The sequence below is a fragment of the Capricornis sumatraensis genome, chromosome 3 (genome assembly GCF_032405125.1).
Source record: "Capricornis sumatraensis isolate serow.1 chromosome 3, serow.2, whole genome shotgun sequence".
In the NCBI taxonomy this organism is placed as follows: Eukaryota; Metazoa; Chordata; class Mammalia; order Artiodactyla; family Bovidae; genus Capricornis; species Capricornis sumatraensis.
The window spans coordinates 147,497,637-147,516,209 of NC_091071.1; the positions used below are offsets into that span (position 1 = coordinate 147,497,637).

An 18,573-nucleotide genomic window follows, 5' to 3' on the forward strand; every position below is an offset into this window, starting at 1 on the left:
TCAATCCCTGGGTCGGGAAGCTCCCACATTCCACAAAGCAACTAAGCCCATGAGCCACAACTCTTGAGCCTTTGCTCTGGAGCGCCTGCTCCACAACAAGAGAGGCCCACACAACGATGAACCCAGCATAGCCAAAAATACATAAAATTATATATAAAAAAGATCTAGTCTCTCAAATTGTTCAAAACTGCAGAAAGTTTGTAAAACTGTTATGTGAAAATACTCATGTGGTCCATAGAAAAATTTGATTTTAAGATTTTCCTTTTGAAGAGGCACTGTGAGCAAAAATGTTCTTCAGTTTGCATTTACTACTGGTCTTGATAGCTGGAACCTAGCCAGGGCACCAACAGTCCACTAGAGCTATTATTTGCACAGAACTTACCATAGGGTCTCTTCTAAGCACCCGTCTCGCTGTTCACGCTGTTGCTGAACCCAGGGTAGGCATGGAGTAAGCTGGGAAACTGGAAGAAGATTCAAGGAGCCATAGGAACCATAGACGTGTTTATTCTCTAATGGCTGGCGCAGCTGCCAGAACGCAGCCATGCTGTATTCTCTGATGGCAGCACACACAGCCATAATGCAGCCACAAGGGCTTTTCAGGTAGGTTTACAGAACATAAGTGTCCCGTGGCCAATCGAGAGCATCCTGAGGCACATGCGGCGGTCTATAAGTGAGCTCAGCTGTTACCATGTAGTCATTATTTACCGCACATCAGGCGTGAGCGAGAGGATGTCCGGCGAGAGAGCCTGACCACCTCTCTCTTGGCTAATTCGCTCTTTTCTTATAGCACCAAGAAAGAAAGAGATAGCGAAAGAATGAGAGAAAGAAAAGTCGCTCAGTCGTGTCCAACTCTTTGCGACCCCATGGACTGTTGCCTACCAGGCTCTTCCGTCCATGGGATTTTCCAGGCAAGAACACTGGAGTGGGTTGCCGTTTCCTTCTCCAGGGTATCTTCCCGACCCAGGGATTGAACCCGGGTCTCCCTCATTGTAGCCAGACCCTTTACCATCTGAGCCACCAGGGAATATAGTTCTGTGCAGTAGATACTAGCAGTAACTCCATTTTTAAAACAAGAAAACTGAGTTACAGAAAGGACAAGTGGAATGTCCAAGATCACTCGGGAAAACTGAAAGTGAACCGCAAAGCTGGGTGATGAGCTTCAAAACTGGAAACTGAACCAAGGCGGTTGGTTCAAAAGCCTGCCTCTAACCTCAAAGTGTGTCTGAGGGGGCAGCAGCAGTGGGCATCCCTGTGAGGTTGGTAGAAACAGTCCTGGGCTCCTGCACAGACCTATTCACCAACCCCTGCATTTTAGTTAGATACCCAGGTGATTCATATGTATTCTGAAGTTTGAAAAGCTATTTTCTAAATCCCTGTTTTATAGTGCCTCCCAGGTCTGAAGGGATCAATTTTATGAGCTGCTTATAAAAGTGCAGATTTAATTAATGTACATGTTGTTGGTATATGTCGGCCATAATAAGGAGCCTAGTCACAGAAATAAGGTAAATTAGATTCTTCTCTAAAACAATGATCCTCCAAACTCCTTGAAGATAAAAATCACCGAGGCACTTATTAATAAATACTCCCTAATCATTAACCTACTAAATCATAATATCCAGGGGAATGGCCTAGAAAACTAATTTTTTTGAAAACAAAGGGCTCTAAGTGATTCTTTTTAGGAGGGAAGTTTGGAAATACTGCTCTGAGTTAAGTTTTTCAATCAATAAATAATGAAGACATAAAATCACTGCTTCTGAAAAACTACATCTTGATCAAAAGTACTATTATTATGTCAAAAGAAATATAGGTCCATCAAAAGGGAGTTGGTTGACCATAGAAGAAATGAAAAGAACTTCTCAGAGACAAAGCTTTTGATGTCAGAGCTCAGGGCTCACTCAGCTCTGATAAGGAAGGAAAGTTTCCAGAATCAAGGATGCATATTTTGAAGGTGTATCCTACCATGAAGATGGATGCTTCAGGCTGGAGAAGCCTGATGACATTGAACATGAAGTCATATAATTAACTTGCCTTGCCCTGAGTCTCTCTGGTCAGCAAGCAACCTTCTGATTAAAGCTTGACTTCCTGTGTATTATGCTTGCAGGGAAAGAAAATGCATTGGCTGGGGAATAGAAAAGTTCAGTCACAGTTCTCATTGGTGAATCTATAACCGGGCACTCAGATTTTAACCATCAGTGTTCTGGGCTTTAGTATCAGTTCACTTATGGGAGATATGCCCCTTTATGCTGGTAAGGTATGATCCTGAGCCCTCAGAGGCAAGGTGAGATGTGAAGTAATGCCTGTCATTCCTTGTGGGAAACACTTGCATGGATACACTTAACACAGCCCTCTTCCTTTGAAGCTTCTCATTTGCCTTTCTGATTACCATGCGTTTCCTCTGTAGCTTAAGGCATTTATCTGCTAGTAGGGTGAGCTGGCAGGACAGTAACCCAGGAGGACAGAGTATTAGTTTAAGAAGGGATTTGCTAAATTTCTTTGGCTTTTCTCCTTCCATTTAGTAGACTAACAATCTAGCCTGGAAAACTAGGGAGTAAGTTCAGAATTACAGAGTTTTCTTGTCATGTAAAGAAAACACATTTTCTGTCTTAAGATGTTCTGTTCATTTGTAGAATGGGGATCAGATGTAGACAAAGCTCGCTTGTTCTCCATCCTGGGTAACTAAAGGCAGGAGAAAGGAGAAAGTAGGTAAATGGAAAAAAGAGTGAACGTAGTGCTAATTTTCTGCTCTGGTTTTGACGCAGGAGTGTGTGTCTCTCTGTATTAAATATTTATTGAATGAGCTTAATGTGGAAGGTGAGCCCCAGTGTATCATTTTGGCCACTTCAAAGTGAACTAGACCACACGGGATGACACAATGAAGGAGACATCAGGCCTCAAGCTAGCCACCTCAAGTTGAGTGTGCCGTGGTCTCGGACTTGAGAGCAGTGTTCCTAACACTGTATTAACGCAGGCATGACTAGGGGACCTCTGAGCTAAGAGTGAACTGTGGTGCCTATGGGAAAAAGGGAAGATGTAACAAACACTCGAGGGTGAGGATGAGTCAGCCAGGAAGTATTGATATTACCACACGCTGATCAAGCCAAGAAGACCAGATCACAAGTTGTTAAATATGTCAGCCCGACTTCAGTCATTAATCCTAACAGAATATAGTGCCCGGGGAACAGGGGACATTGCTCACCCCAGAGACTATCGTAGGCAGAGGACACTGCCCATGACAAATTTGACCCTTTCCTTCACTCATTAGGAGATCTTCACTCATAAAATCCCTGTTCTGATATAACTGGAAATTCCCCTCCAACCACCACCTATTAATAGTTCTCTGCTTCCTTTTCCTTTTGTGGTTGTTGCTGAATCTCTAAGTTGTGTTCTACTCTTTGCAACCCCATAGACTGTAGCCTGCCAGGCTCCTCTGTCCATGGGATTTTCCAGGCAAGAATACTGGAGCAGGTTGCCATTTCCTTCTCCAGGGGATTTTCCTGACTCAGGGACTGAACCCTTGTCTTCTGTATTACAGGGGAATTCTTTACCACTGAGCTACTGGAGAAAGCCCTTCTTTCCTCTTACTCTCTTGAAAAAGTTAATTATATATTTCATCTTCACCTTAACTCCTATTTTTTTTTTTATTAAACTTATTCCTAGGTTTTTTTTTTCCTTCTATCATTCCACAGAAATGTCTCTTATCAAGGTCACTCATGAGTATGTCAAATCCAGTGGTCAGTTTTCAGTTCTTATTTTAATCCTTCCAGCAGCTGCCTGGACAAGGTCAGCCACTCCCTCCTTTTTAGAAACACTTCTCAGTTTGCGTGTTACACATTATTTATGGATGTTCTTTCTCTACTTCAAAAATACTGCATTGCCCCAGGATGCTCTCTTTAGATGGTTTCTCTGCTTTAGACACACTCATCTCCCTGAATAACCCCATTCAGACTTATGGCTTGAATGCCCATCTCTATGCCGATGATTTTCATGCTTTAGTTTTTCAGTATGGACCTTTTCCTGAACTCCAGGTATACAGAGCTATCAGTTCATCAACATTTCCTCTAGATGTCTAATAAGCATCTTGAACTTAATGTGCCTTAAATCCAGCTCTTAATATTCCCTCCTAAACGTGCCTTTGCCTCTCCAGTTTCCACCTTCTTCAATAAATGATAATTCTATTAATTCAGTTGCACAGGTCAAAAACCTTGGATTCACTCTTGACTTTTTTTTCTTACACATTTCTCACTAATCTGGCAGTAAGTCCTATCAGCTATGCCTTCAAAGTAATACATCTAGACTCTGACCATGTCATACTGTCTCCACAGCTACCACCTTTATTCTGCTGTGCTAGTTTCTGACTTCCACTTTGCCTCCCTGTAGTCTGTCCTCCAAGCTATCAGAGTGGTCCTTCAGGCTTGCTGTACCTGTGATTACAAAATGTTCTGTTCTTAGCACATGGTTTGTCATGCCACTTTTTCAGTTCTGCTGGTCTCTGCTTGACTTTATTAAGTATGTGAGCTCTTCCTATGTTGTAAACAAGATGGCAGTTGTGAGCCCTAGACTGACTCACTTCCATCTAGCTTAGCAATCCCAGGAAAAGAAACTCTCTCTCCCCAAACTTAAATATTAATTCAAGGATGATTGACTCACTTTATTGGAGTCATGTGTCAACCTCTAAGCTAATCAAAGTGGTCATGAGAAACCTGGCCATCCTGGGTCACATGACCACCTTAACTGCTGGGATGGAGCAAAGTCACAGTCATTGACAACCTCACAGAGACAACCTGGAACAGCAGCAAGAGGACCTCAGAAATCAGAAAAGGGAAAGAATTTAGATCAGACAGAAAATTTAGCTAGCTACCATAATTGAATACACTGTGTTTATTTCTTGATTTCTGCCTCTTGGGGCAATAACCCTAGGGTTGCTGTAAGGAGGTCCAAATACGGTTGCTTCATGAAATATGAAATTATATGCAATATTTTATACATTAGCTATTATTAAACTGAGATTAGCCCATCAGTAGCTGATGAAATATAGATGGATACAGAGGACAACCCTTGATGACTTACTACAGTGGCATGAGTATGGACAGAAGTTAACCAAGGATTAACACCTCAAGAAGAGAGAGAGGAAGAAAACTTATCTTGAAAGCCAGGGTAAATAGGATTGTTAGTTATACATTACAGCAAGTGATGACTGTTTTGGGAAGGATTATTTGAGGGAAAATGTTATCAAACAAGGCTGCAACCAAGATGCTGGTCAGGGCTGGGTTATTATCAGCATACTCAACTGGGGAAGAGTCTGTTTTCAAACTTGGATGTTTATTGGCAGCACTCAGTTCCTTGCAAGTTGTCAGACTGAGGGTCTCAGCTTCTTGCTGGCTATCAGCTGAAGACCATCTCAGTCCCTTGTCAATTGTTGGCCAGAGGCTGTCCACAATTTCCAGCCATGTGGCCCCCCTAACATGGTCTCTTACTTCATCAAAGCCACAAGGGAGAGAGGCTCCCAACAAGAAAAATATTACAACCATGTGTAAGTAATCACCTTCGCAAGAAATGATTCCTGCCTAAACTCAGTTAAGGGAATTGATCATTTAAGAACAGGAAAACAGGAGGTGAAGATAATTAGGGGCCATCTTAGACTATCTACTGTTCTATGGCAGCCTATTTTTCTTTCCTTGGTCAGATCTGCAGGAAAAATGTTAAAAAAAAAAAAAAACTTGCTTAACTTTCTATACTCAACAGATGATACACTACATATGTAAGTCTCGTTGTGGTTGTTGTTCAGTTGCTCGGTCATGTCTGACTCTTTGCGATCCCATGGACAGCAGCATGCCAGGCTTTGCTGTCCTTCACCATCTCTCGGAGCTTGCTCAAATTCATGTCCATCAAGTTGGTGATACCATCCATCTGCTGTCATCCCCTTCTCCTCCTGCCTTCAATCTTTCCCAGCATCAGGATCTTTTCAAATGAGTCAGTTCTTCGCATCAAGTGGCCAAAGTATTGGAGCTTAAGCTTCAACATTAGTTCTTCCAATGAATATTCAGGACTGATTTCCTTTATGATGGACTGGTTGGATCTCCTTGCAATCCAAGGGACTCTCAAGAGTCTTCTGCAACACCGCAGTTCAAAAGCATCAATTCTTCGGCACTCGGCCTTCTTTATGGTCCAACTCTCACATCATGTTATAGCTCCCTTATTCAGGGAGGGTTCTTGAAATGCTAGACAGGTCACACTTATTAAAAAAGATGATCAATTATCTCTTTAAATAAAGATAAATTATTTAACAAAATAAGCTATACGTTAATTTCATCATCCAGAGTTTGGGACTTCCATAATGGGAGAATACTTTTGAAGTTCAACTTGAGAAGGAGTCAGAAAAGTTCTTGAAGTAGTGAGAATAAAAAGTTAGCATAAAAAAGAACATTCCCTAGCTTAGTTAATGTGAGTTTGTGCATCTCACCAAAGAATCTGATAAGAAGGTTTAGGGTTTTTCTGGAATCTTATCTAAGGGTTTCCTTTGGTAAGACTTTCCATTTATTTCCTTCTTAATTTATAATGTACATTGGTTGGGACATCTTGCTTACGATATTTTAACCCAATAATATTTAGTTAATAAATATTTTCATTTAGTACTGAATTGTTGTAGACAAAGGCAGGGAAAACTTCTGTGATAGTAACTAAATATTTCTTTCAGCCTGGTTATTGGAAATTTTGAGGATTTTGGCCTATTATTCTACTGAGTTGCCAAGAATGATAGTTTAAGTAAGAGGGCTTTCCTTTTTTACTAGAGATTTCTCAATGGACTCTGTGCAACAAGAACTGAAAATCTGTTCTGAGGTATTAAAAGAGCCACTTTGGACATAACTTGTTCAGGGCATAGACCTTTTCATAGTGCTGGCTCCATTAGACTGGGAGTTTGATTCCCATTTGAATAGAATAATAAAACATAAAGTGGAAATAGATATAATATGGGAAAGTAAATTAAAAATTATCTATTTTATTAAAAACAATAGTCAATATTTATAGTAAATGTAAAATGGAATAGAACCTTAAAAGATTGTGAATCACTAAATTGTAAACCTGTAACTTATATAATATTGTACCGCAATTATATATTTCAATTACAAACAAACATAAAATCCCAGTAAGTATAAAGCAAACTCTTTTGAGCTTAAATAAATGTAAAGAATTAATAAATCTTCGTAGATCTAGGTGACATGGTCCTGGGTTTCTTTGTGAAGAATTTTGACGTGGGGGAGGTAGGATGGACGATTAGAGCCTTCCTGAGGGTTTCTGGGGGCAAAGTGTAACCAGGGACAGAGTCCTCTTGTTTGTGCCAGAGTCTGTACTCCAGAAGTCAAGGGAGCAGTAATTGGGGCCAATAAGGTTAGTAGTTCCTTTATCAAGTTAATAAAGACATAAATGCAGCTCATTCTTAAATTATTAGTGAATTTACATATGAAAATGTCAACATATTAAAGACTTTATTTTTATATTTTGGGGGGAGGGAGACTATGTCAGAATATAGTCTGTGGAGTCAAATTTACTTTTTTGTTATATGATTCTGAGCAAGATAATTACTTTTTTTTCCCAAAGTTTAGTGTCCTCATCCATAAAAAGGGGCTAATGAATTGAAAGTATGTTATGAGAATTAAGTAAGAATATTGACCTAGTATTTCACACATAACAAATTCTGAGTAATTGATAGCTGGTGTTTTTATAACTATTTCTGTGTCTTCACCTTAGTTTTTCCACTTGTGCAATGGGAGTGACTAAACATAACTCTATATTGGCAAAAGTATTTGCTTTTAAATATAATATGTATTTTACTGTCTTTGGGAAAATGCCAATTAAGCAATACTATTAATAAAATAATGATATGTTCAATGCTTGGCATTTTGACGAACTGTGCTTTAGTAGAAACATTTGTATAAAATGTTTGGTCATATGCACATTTTACCCCAGCAGTTAACATTAAAGTATAATAGCTAGTCTTATAAAGCTAAAACAAAATAATTGCGAAAAATACAAAGCAAAAATTATGAAAATATTTCTCAATTGAAATAGACTTCACTGGTCCTTCAAAGATTTGTGGAAAAACATACATTAGCTCGGTGCTGGGTATGGTGGATACAATGAGGAAGGAATAACAGGTCACTACTCTTGAGGACCCTGGAGTGTAATGGGAAGAGAGAGACAGTAGAGAGATGCTTATAATGCAGTGGGAAATGCTTCTGCAGAGGCCTGAGCAGCTTTTGTAATGAGGGTGGAACAATGCCTGAGGCTCTCTGGAAAGATTTCCTTAAGGAAAAGACCCACGAGAAAGGTGAAGAAGAGGAGTTTCTAGGTAAAAGCTAAGTGGGAATAGGAAAGAGATCTTTCAAGAAAAAAGTAGTGTGAGCAAAGTAGCACAAGTGTGAGAAAAGATCTGTCATCACAGGAAACAGCAAGAAATGCATTGAAGTCAAGCATAGACTGCATGAGGAAGAGATAGGTGACTGTGGTGAGGCTGGATTATGAAACACTCTGCAGATCAGTTAAGGAGTTTGCATTTCATTCCACAGAGTGTGGAAAACCAGTCTGGGTTTATAAATGGGGAGGGATAGGATTAACTGTCACAAATGATGCCAGAGGAAATAATATCATTCTCTTTTGTTGTTCTGTCCTTAATTTGTGGCTGGCTCTTTGTAACCCCATGGACTGCAGCACACCAGGTTTCCCTGTCCTTCACCATCTCTCAAAGTTTGCTTAAACTCATGCCATTGAATTGGTTCCCTTTTACCTTGTTGTTATTACACTTGAAAACTTAATGAAGCAAGCAGGCTCCCAGGGGCCCCTGGAGGTAAGGAGATGCAAGCCTGATTCACCTCCCTCACCCGCACCCAGGAGAGTATTTGCTGTTGTCAGGGAACTGTCATCTCCAAGGAAAAGAATGAATTGTTCAGGCAGAGAGCATATCTGGAGAGAGTAGTTGTATATATAATTTCCCCAGGAGTTTTAGTATTATGAAAATCAGGTTTTATAGGTAAAGCAAAGATTGCCACCATTCTCAGAGGTAATTCAGGTGACTCATATGAAAAAGCAGGTTCTGTACAGGTTATTCAGAGTGGAGACAGTCCTCTGAGAACTGGGAATTCTCAAAACATTTTCTCTACTGCAGAGAACCTGAAAGGGATGTGGGTTGAAATAGTTTCTTAATGTATGTCCCTTACTTATACATAAAAATGTGCTGTGAAACTCTTTAGAGATAAAAAGGCAAGAAATAAAGGTGCAGAAGTGTACAAAAGCAAAGCATTGGAATTCTGATTCCAAAGAAGGTACCTAAATCCTCCTATTCGAATGGATTCACTGTAATATCTGTATTATGGAATGTATTATGGTCATCTTTCCTTTTTCTTCTTCATAAGTAAACTGCCTCATGGGAAACTTCACTGCATTTCATAAACAGAATAGAAACTCCTGGTTTCCTTACCAACCATGCCAGCTTCTCTTTGTTTCTCATTTATTTATATATTCATCCATTTAACCAACAAATATTTATTGTTACAAATATTTATCATATGTGTAGGTACTAATGGGGAAATCAGGAAGATCTAAGTAGATCTCCTGTCCTCATAGAGTTTTGTGTCTAGTGAGGGAGAGAAATACTACATAAACACCCAGTAGTGCAATCCCCGTCTTCCAGAGGCCAGTTTGAACTTGTCTGCCTACTAAGAATGATTGGCTGGAGCCCCCAGATCCACATCCTGCGGTCAGAAGCTCCGCTCAGCACATAACCAGACCCATGTCACTCATGGTCTTCCCTCCTGCCAGGCTTCTCCTGTTCTGGGATGAAGCCTCCACTGTTCTGTGGTTCTTTCAAAGAAGACATTAACTCATCTCTTTCTCAGTTTCCACTGGACACTCATTCACATAAAGTGTTTGTAAGTAGGACTGACTTTAAGCAAGATTTGGGAGTAGGAGGACAGTCCACAGCATGGCGGCACAGCAAATGAATGTGAAAACATACTTGGATATTCATGATTTTAGAAGTCCATTCAACCATTGAATTTCTCATTGGACTTTCATGTCTCTACAATACTCAGCCTTCTATCATATCACTCGTTCCTCCTTTCTCCACTTCCTTTCTCTCCTCCTCCTGTGTTTCCCTTCCCACAACTGCTCAGAAGCAAGCAACCAACCACCCCAATAACAAACACAATGAACAGTAAACAAATCCCTTTATTCTCTCATAGAGCCTGACCATTTTTTTGCTTATTTGGATTCCTAAAACACTCAGAATCACACTTTCTACTCCAAAAGGCTTATCTATGTATTATATGGAACAAGGATATTTTCTATCCTAAGAGAAATTCTGTTGCCATCTGTTAATATATATCTATATATCTATCTCTATCTCTATACATATATATAGTTTATCAGGATATATTACAAATTAGGATGCACACTCTAACAGAAAGTTGTTGCTTTTTGGTTGCTAAGTTGTATCTGACTCTTTGTGACCCCATGGACAGCAGCATGCCAGGCTTCCCTGTCCTTCATTATCTCTCTGAGTTTGCTCAATCTCATGTCCATTGAGTTGGTGATGCCATCCAACCGTCTCATCCTTTGTCATCCCCTTCTCCTCCTGCCCTCAATCTTTCCCAACATTAGGGTCTTTTCCAATGAGTCTGCTCTTCGCATCAGGTGGCCAAAATATTGGAGCTTCATCTTTTGGATCAGTCCTTTCAATGAATATTCAGGGTTGATCTCCTTGCAGGCCAAGGGACTCGCAAGAGTCTTCTCCAACACCACAGTTCAAAAGAATCAATTCTTTGGCATTCAGCCTTCTTCTTGGTCCAATGCTCACATGTGTACATGACTAATGGGAAAACCATAGCTTTAACTATACAGACCTTTGTTAGCAAAGTGATGTCTCTGCTTTTTAATACACTGTCTAGGTTTGTCATAGCTTTTCTTCCAAGGAGCAAGTGTCTTTTAACTTCATGACTGCAGTCACCATCCACAGTGACTTTTGGAGTCCAGGAAAATAAAATCTGCCACTGTTTCATTTGCCCCCCCACACCCATCTATTTGCCATGAAGTGATGGGACCAGATGCCATGATCTTGCTTTTTTGAATGTTGAGTTTGAGGCCAGCTTTTTCACTCTACTCTTTTTACTTTCCTCAAGAGGCTCTTTAGTTCCTGTTAGCTTTCTGCCATTAGGGTGGTATTATCTGCATATTTGAATTATTGCTATGTCTCCTGGCAATCTTGATTCCAGCTTGTGATTCATTCAGTCTGGCATTTCACATGATGTACTCTGCATGGAAATTAAATAAGCAGGGTGACAATATATAGCCTTGATGTACTTCTTTCCCAGTTTGGAACTAATCCATTGTTCCATGTCTGCCTCTAACTCTTGCTTCTTGACCTGCATATAGGTTTCTCAAGCAGCAGGTAAGGTGGTCTGATAGTCTCATCTCTCTTTAACAATTTCCCACAGTTTGCTGTGATCCACACAGTCAAAGCCTTTAGTGTAGTCAAAAGAAAGTTACGAAGTACAACAGAATACAGTTTTAGGACTGGGGAGTTAAACTGAAAAATTAGGGAAAGGAGTTTCCCTGAGAAAGAACAGCATTTCTGAAGTGCATTAGCTAGGCACAAATTGTGGGGGAAGGGCACTTCAAGCAGGGGGACATAGTAAAATACACACAAAAGCGTGGGGAGAGGGAGTTTGATGTACTGGAAAAACCAGAGAGGGCAGTATGGCTACACCCTAAAGAGGAAGAGGAGAAAGAAACTGATGACGGTGGAGAAGTAAGCAGTAGCTAGGTCTCATGGGACACTGCCATCCATATGACTCCAATTTTTAAGTTTCTGGCTCTTCTCTAACAAAATGACTTCATGAATTATTTTTACTAAATTTTGACTTTATTGACTTTCAAAACAGAAACAGTTGCACTAAAGCTGAGAATTCATACAGACAGACAGACAGACAGACAGACAGACACACACACACACACACACACTGCCTCCACACACATAATATAGAGCACCTTCCCCGAGGGCCATATAGTTTGGCATTATTACGAAGTCATTCTATAGCCATATATATGATTCTGGGTCAGCTGGGTAATTAACTGAAAATTATCTTCATATTCATTTTTCCTCCCCAGGAATGTTTCCTGCAGAAAGACCCAGAATATGAAGCTTTCTCGAACAGTTTTGAAAAATGTTGCCTGCCAGCAGCATGTGAATTCTCTATTGTCTTTCATGACTTTTATCCACCCAGCTGACACATCCATTTCCCCTGAAGAGCAAGTAGCTTCTTGCTCTGCCCTGTGCCTTACTATTGGCAAGGCGGTGCAGGAGTACATTGTAGTTCTGTTTACCACCAGGGTAAACTGCCCTTGTATAACATTCTTGCAGAAAGGCATTTTGGGGGGTTCAGTAAAGTCTCCATCTATTTACAGGTACTGAAAATAACATACACACACACTCTAGACATTGTGCCCACTCCTTACTGCCAAGGTTAATTAATCTGGTCCTTGGTACTTTAGACCTCACAACAGATTCATGTATTCATGATGATATCTATCCTGCTATTTTCTGAAAATAAATTATTTTGTATGCTTTCCCAATTCTACCTTCTCCAAGCTACCTTACTTTTCTTCTCCACTCTTACTTTTCAACTACTCAAACCATGCCTTTTAAGCTGTCATTTTATTGAAAGTAATAAATTAAGACATTCATCTTCAGTGGTTTCACCATTGCATAAGAATCAGCAACTTACACACTAGCATGCTCACAATGTTAAGCAGATAGGAATTCAATTCAGTAGCAAAAACATTCACTGACCTTAGAAAGAAAACTTTCCATTTATAATTACTGGCTAGTCTTACACAGTTGAAACTTTCCAATACAGTATCATACTTAAAGATTAAATATTTTAGGAATTTGTATCTTCTGTGCCTCTTCCCCAAAATGAAGTCACTGGCCACTTGCTGAGACTGATTTTGCTGGAGGTGCTGAGTCTACAGCTGGTCGTCTTGGGAATCAGTGCTTACGGCAGATCCTTGGCTGCTGGTGTCGACAGTTTCATAGCACTTTTGGTCTTTGGCAAAGTTGATGAAAACCTGATTTTTCAAGGGAAATGAAGCCATTAGCACTTGTAAACCAAAGGAAGAAATAAGGGGTGTGCATATGTGTGGTGTGTGCACAATGGGAGAGCAAATAAAAAGAAAATTAGATTTCATAGTGCTAAGCTGCTTTGGTTGTGTCCAACTCTTTGTGACTCCATGGACTGTAGCCCACCAGGCTCCTCTGTTCATGGAGTTTTCTGGGCAAGAATACTGGAGAGAATTGCCGTTTCCTCCTCCAGGGGGTTTTCCTGATCCAGGGATCAAACTGGTGGTGTCTCTTATGACTCTTGCACTGGCAGGCAGGTTCTTTACCATTAGTGCCACTGGGGAAGTCGCAGATTTCGTAGAGGCACACCCAAATATATATACAAACTCTCATTAGGAATCCTTCTTTTAGTATTGAAATTTAAATGGAGTTTGAAAACAGTACCTATAACTACATTTGTAATCATAGTAAATGACAAAATCTAAAGCTATAATTGAATACCTATAGCCACATACTTGGAGAAGGCAATGGCACCCCACTCCAGTACTCTTGCCTGGAAAATCCCATGGACAGAGGAGCCTGGTGGGCTGCAGTCTATGGGGTCATTAGGAGTTGGACACGACTGAGCGACTTCACTTTCAATTTTCACTTTCATGCATTGGAGAAGGAAATGGCGACCCACTCCAGTGTTCTTGCCTGGAGAATCCCAGGGACGGAGGAGCCTGGTGGGCTTCCGTCTGTGGGGTCGCACAGAGTCGGACACGACTGAAGCGACTTAGCAGCAGCAGCAGCAGCTGCCACATACTTGTGTCTATTTGATCTGCACTAGTATCTTTCAAGTATAAATAAGAGCCCAATCCAAGCTCCTATGAAACGTTTCTATGATGATGTTGAGAGAAATTTCACTAGTTTAAAGAGTTAATACACTGAAATAAAATTTGTATACAAATATCACAGTATGTTTCATATGCTTGCTATTTAACAGGCAGACCTTTATGACTTTGTTTAAAATCATTAATTCTATTAGTCATAGATTAGTCATAGATTCATCCAGAAAATATTGAGAGACATGATCCTGGTAATTGGTTACAAGTCCAAGGATAAATCTGTGTTGGCAAAGCCATAATTGCCTTAACTCTCCATAAATAAAACTCTCTGTAAGATGCAGCAAGATTTGGAGGCCACTTTAGCCTCCCTTTCAGGCCCTCTCCAGTGACAGGTACAATCTGATGCTCTATATGTCAGGTTGGTTGAACTGTATAAAACTAAAACAGTGCAAAGGTGAAGGAGGATGCTCCATGAAGCCTCCATTACTGTATATAACAGTATATACAGTAATATGAAGCCAGTTACTGTGTATAAATGTAACTAAGACAGATGATTTGAATGAAACAAAAGAATCCTGCATTTACCATTTTAGTTGCCTGAATCTAGCAGATCTAAATATCTCACTAGATAACCCCATCCTCCCCTAATCTAGGAAGCCAATCAATAGAAATGTTATTTCAGAAACATTCCAAGGAGAAAGAAAGGAAAGTGATAACAGCTATTTGTTTTATAGATGAAAATAATTGTTGCTGTACATATTTCCTTAGAGAAGGAAAAAAAAATTTTTCTCCATTAAAATTAGTTAACTCTTCACATTTTTTTTATAACATCCCAAAATGCACTTATAAATAAATTAAGCTAAGTTTTTCAGGTGCAAGATTAGATATTGCTTCAACTAAAAATAAATTGAAGGTCATTAAAAAGAAGTAATTATGTACAATTAAATTTTTTAAAAAAATGAATAATCAGAATGTATTAATGTGACATTGTGTACAGGGACCACGGTATCCAGCTTACCTCTTCCAGAGTGGTCTGACTCACTAAGAAATTCGTGATATTTAAAGCGGTCTTGTTGGCCTCCAGCAGATCGAAAATGTTTGCTACTCCTCCTGCAGTGACTGGCACATGATATTCTAACATGCTGAGGTGCTGATCCTGCGGGAACCAAAGGGGGAAAAAATTTATTTCTCAATGTCAGGTAATACTGAGTAGACTAGACATAACTTGACCAAGAGCTAAGAAACACACTGAAATTCATTCCTCTGGAAGTGATCAATTCAGTTCAGTCTCTCGGTCATGTCTGACTCTTTGCAACCCCATGGACTGCAGCATGCCAGGCCTCCCTGTCTACCACCAACTCCCGGAGTTTATTCAAACTCATGTCCATTGAGTTGGTGATGCCATCCAGCCATCTCATCCTCTGTCGTCCCTTTTTCCTCCTGCCCTCAATCCTTCCCAGCATCCGGGTTTTTTCCAATGAGTCAGCTCTTCTCATCAGGTGGCCAAGGTATTGGAGTTTCAGCTTCAGCATCAGTCCTCCCAATGAATATTCAGGACTATTTCCTTTAGGATGGACTATTTGGATCTCCTTGCAGTCCAAGGGACTCTCAGGAGTCTTCTCCAACACCACAGTTCAAAAGCATCAATTCTTTGGTGCTCAGCTTTCTTTATAGTCCAATTCTCACATCCATACATGACTACTGGGAAAACCATAGCTTTGACTAGATGGACCTTTTTGGCAAAGTAATGTCTCTGCTTTTTAATATGCTGTCTAGGTTGTTCATAGCTTTTCTTCAAAGGAGCAAGCCCTTTTAATTTCATGGTTGTTGTTACCATCTGCAGTGATTTTGGAGCCCCCAAAAATAAAGTCTGCCACTGTTTCCACATCTATTTGCCATGAAGTGATGGGACCGGACGCCATGATCTTAGTTTCTGAATGTTGAGCTTTAAGCCAACTTTTTCACTCTCCTCTTTCACTTTCAGCAAGAGGCTCTTTAATTCTTCGCTTTCAGCCATAAGGGTGGTGTCATCTGCATATTTAAGGTGAAATATCAAATATTATTGATATTTCTCCTGGCAATCTTGATTCCAGCTTGTGCTTCATCCAGTCCAGCATTTTGCATGATGTACTCTGCATATAAGTTAAATAAGCAGGGTGAGAGTATACAGCTTTGACATAATCCTTTCCCAGTTTGGAACCAGTCTGTTGTTCCATGTCCAGTTCTAACTGTTGCTTCTTGGCATACATACAGATTTCTCAGGATACAGGTCAGGTGGTCTGGTATTCCCATCTCTTTAAGAATTTTCCAGAGTTTGTTGTGATCCACACAGTCAAAGGCTTTGGCATAGGCAATAAAGCAAAAGTAGATGTTTTTCTGGAACTCTCTTGCTTTTTTGATGATGCAGCAGATGTTGAAAATTTGATCTCTGGTTACTCTGCCTTTTCTAAAACCAGCTTGAACATCTGGAAGTTCACAGTTCATGTACTGTTGAAGCCTGGCTCAGAGAATTTTGAGCATTATTTTGCTAGCATGTGAGGAGAGTGCAATTGTCCAGTAGTTTGAGCATTCTTTGGCATTGCCTTTCTTTGGAATGGGACTGAAAACTGATCTTTTCCAGTCCTGTGACCACTGCTGAGTATTCCAGATTTGCTGGCATATTGAGTGCAGCACTTTCACAGCATCATCTTTTAGGATTTGAAATAGATCAACTGGAAAAATAATGTGTAGTTTGGAAACTAACAGCTTTCGAAGAAGAGATAAGTTTTGTGAATGTCTGAGAGAAAACAAATTAAAAAGCTAATAAAAATTCCAAAACATTTTACATTCATGTGTACTTAGAAAGTGACTATAGTCTTGCCTAGAAAAAATATTGTGGAATGATATTGCTGATGTCAGATTACAATAAGGTCACATAAGCTCTTTCAGAGATAACTTTTAAAAATTTGTTTTTGTTAGAATTGTTTTGAAAGGCTAAGGATTAGTTGTTCAATTTATATTGGCTAAAGTTGGCAGATTTTAAAAGCATTATCTAGGGGAAATCTCATTCAAATAATGCCACATTCTTTCTTAACTCTAAAAATCTTTTCAATTTATTTAGACCATAATATTACCATCAATTTAGTACTCTATTCTTATTTTCTTGGAGTATCTTTAACATCTTGCTTTTCTGAATATTTTATCAGTTATCATGTCCCATTTATTTTTCCCTTTAAAATAACTCTCAAATGTAACTATTCCTCTCCATGTGTACCATCAATATTATTAACTTGATGTTTATCATTCCATATCTGAGTTATTGCAACAGCCTCTTCAGAAGCCTAGAAACCATATATACTCATATGTTCCAGCACAAAGTAGCTAGAATAATCTTTCCTAAATACTAGTTTGGTCAGGATGTTTTTCAACTCCATAATCAACCCCTGTAACCTATATGGGTCAGATCAAGATTGTTACATACTAGAAACCCCTCTTCTCACACCTTTGCTTACTGTCTAGCCCCTCTCATTGATTTGTGTTTACATCACACCTGTCACTGCAGTCAGGCCATCTTACTTATTTTTACTTTCAAATTATTGTTTTGCTATCTCCCTTTTTAGAGATCTGGAAACCATCATACGCTTGTAAAGAATGGTCTACACAGGAAGACATCCAACTTTTATCATCACTGCACTTGTCTTGTAAGCTCTAGTCCCATAAGGAACAGACCAGGACAAATACAATCTCAAGTTCACTGAAAGAAAAAGCACTATGACCAATGAGATCTGTGCAAAAATAAAGCATTCTTTAATTTTAAATTTGATTTTAATTTAGATGATAGAAAATGGTCTTTGATAAGAATCATAAAAGCTATTTCTTCCTGGAGAACTTAGTTTAGGTTTCAGAGGTTGAGGCAAAAGTATTTTGGACAGATAAAAGAATTGCTTTAAAAATGCTCTCTATTTTGCTTTCCAGAATCACTTTATGTTAATACGGTGCCTGACAGTTCATGAGGCATCTTTGTGGACATTTTATCATTTAGTTCTCACACCAGTCTTGTGAAGTAGATATCAAAAGCATTTATAAAATAGGAATGTGAGGCTTAGAGACTTTAAATCTCTTGCTGGAATCACACAGGTAGAGCTGGATCTCACGCCAAGTCTTCTAATTTCTTTTCATCATTCCACACCTAATTTTCATTTTAAACCAATTATTTGCTATAATCATCTTGTACAAATTACCTGCACATCAGAGATTATATAATGATTACTTTTTTATCAAGTGCATTTATATGTGCATTATGTGAGATTTATGTGTATACATCTGTGTGTGCCCATTCTGTTAATACATATATGTAAGATTAAATTAATTGAGTGATGTTTCAGGTAGTTAGAGAAGGAAATGGCAACCCACTCCAGTATTCTTGCCTGGAAAATACCATGGATGGTGGAACCAGGTAGGCTACAGTCCATGGGGTCGCAAAGAGTCGGACACGATTGAGAGACTTCACTTCACTTCACTTCACTTCACTTCAGGTAGTGTGTGATTGAAGAAACTGATTTACAAGCAATTCTCCTCAAAACTTTGTGGGCTTATTTTTCAAGTGAGGAAAGCAAAGGAGATAATCTCTTCTAGCTGTGACATACAGACAGGAAC

The 18,573-nt window shown here is 39.5% G+C and overlaps 1 protein-coding gene across 1 annotated transcript in view; it reads right to left on the bottom strand.

The window, feature by feature from the left end:
- Positions 1-13,017: 13,017 nt before the first annotated feature.
- Positions 13,018-18,573, bottom strand: part of ABCA12 (ATP binding cassette subfamily A member 12) — a 210,085-nt gene continuing 204,529 nt past the window's right edge. The window contains exons 52-53 of the mRNA XM_068967745.1: positions 14,957-15,094; positions 13,018-13,119 (exon numbers count right to left, since the gene is read on the bottom strand). Coding sequence (XP_068823846.1) covers positions 13,018-13,119; positions 14,957-15,094 — 240 coding nt within the window. The remainder of the gene's footprint in view (positions 13,120-14,956; positions 15,095-18,573) is intronic.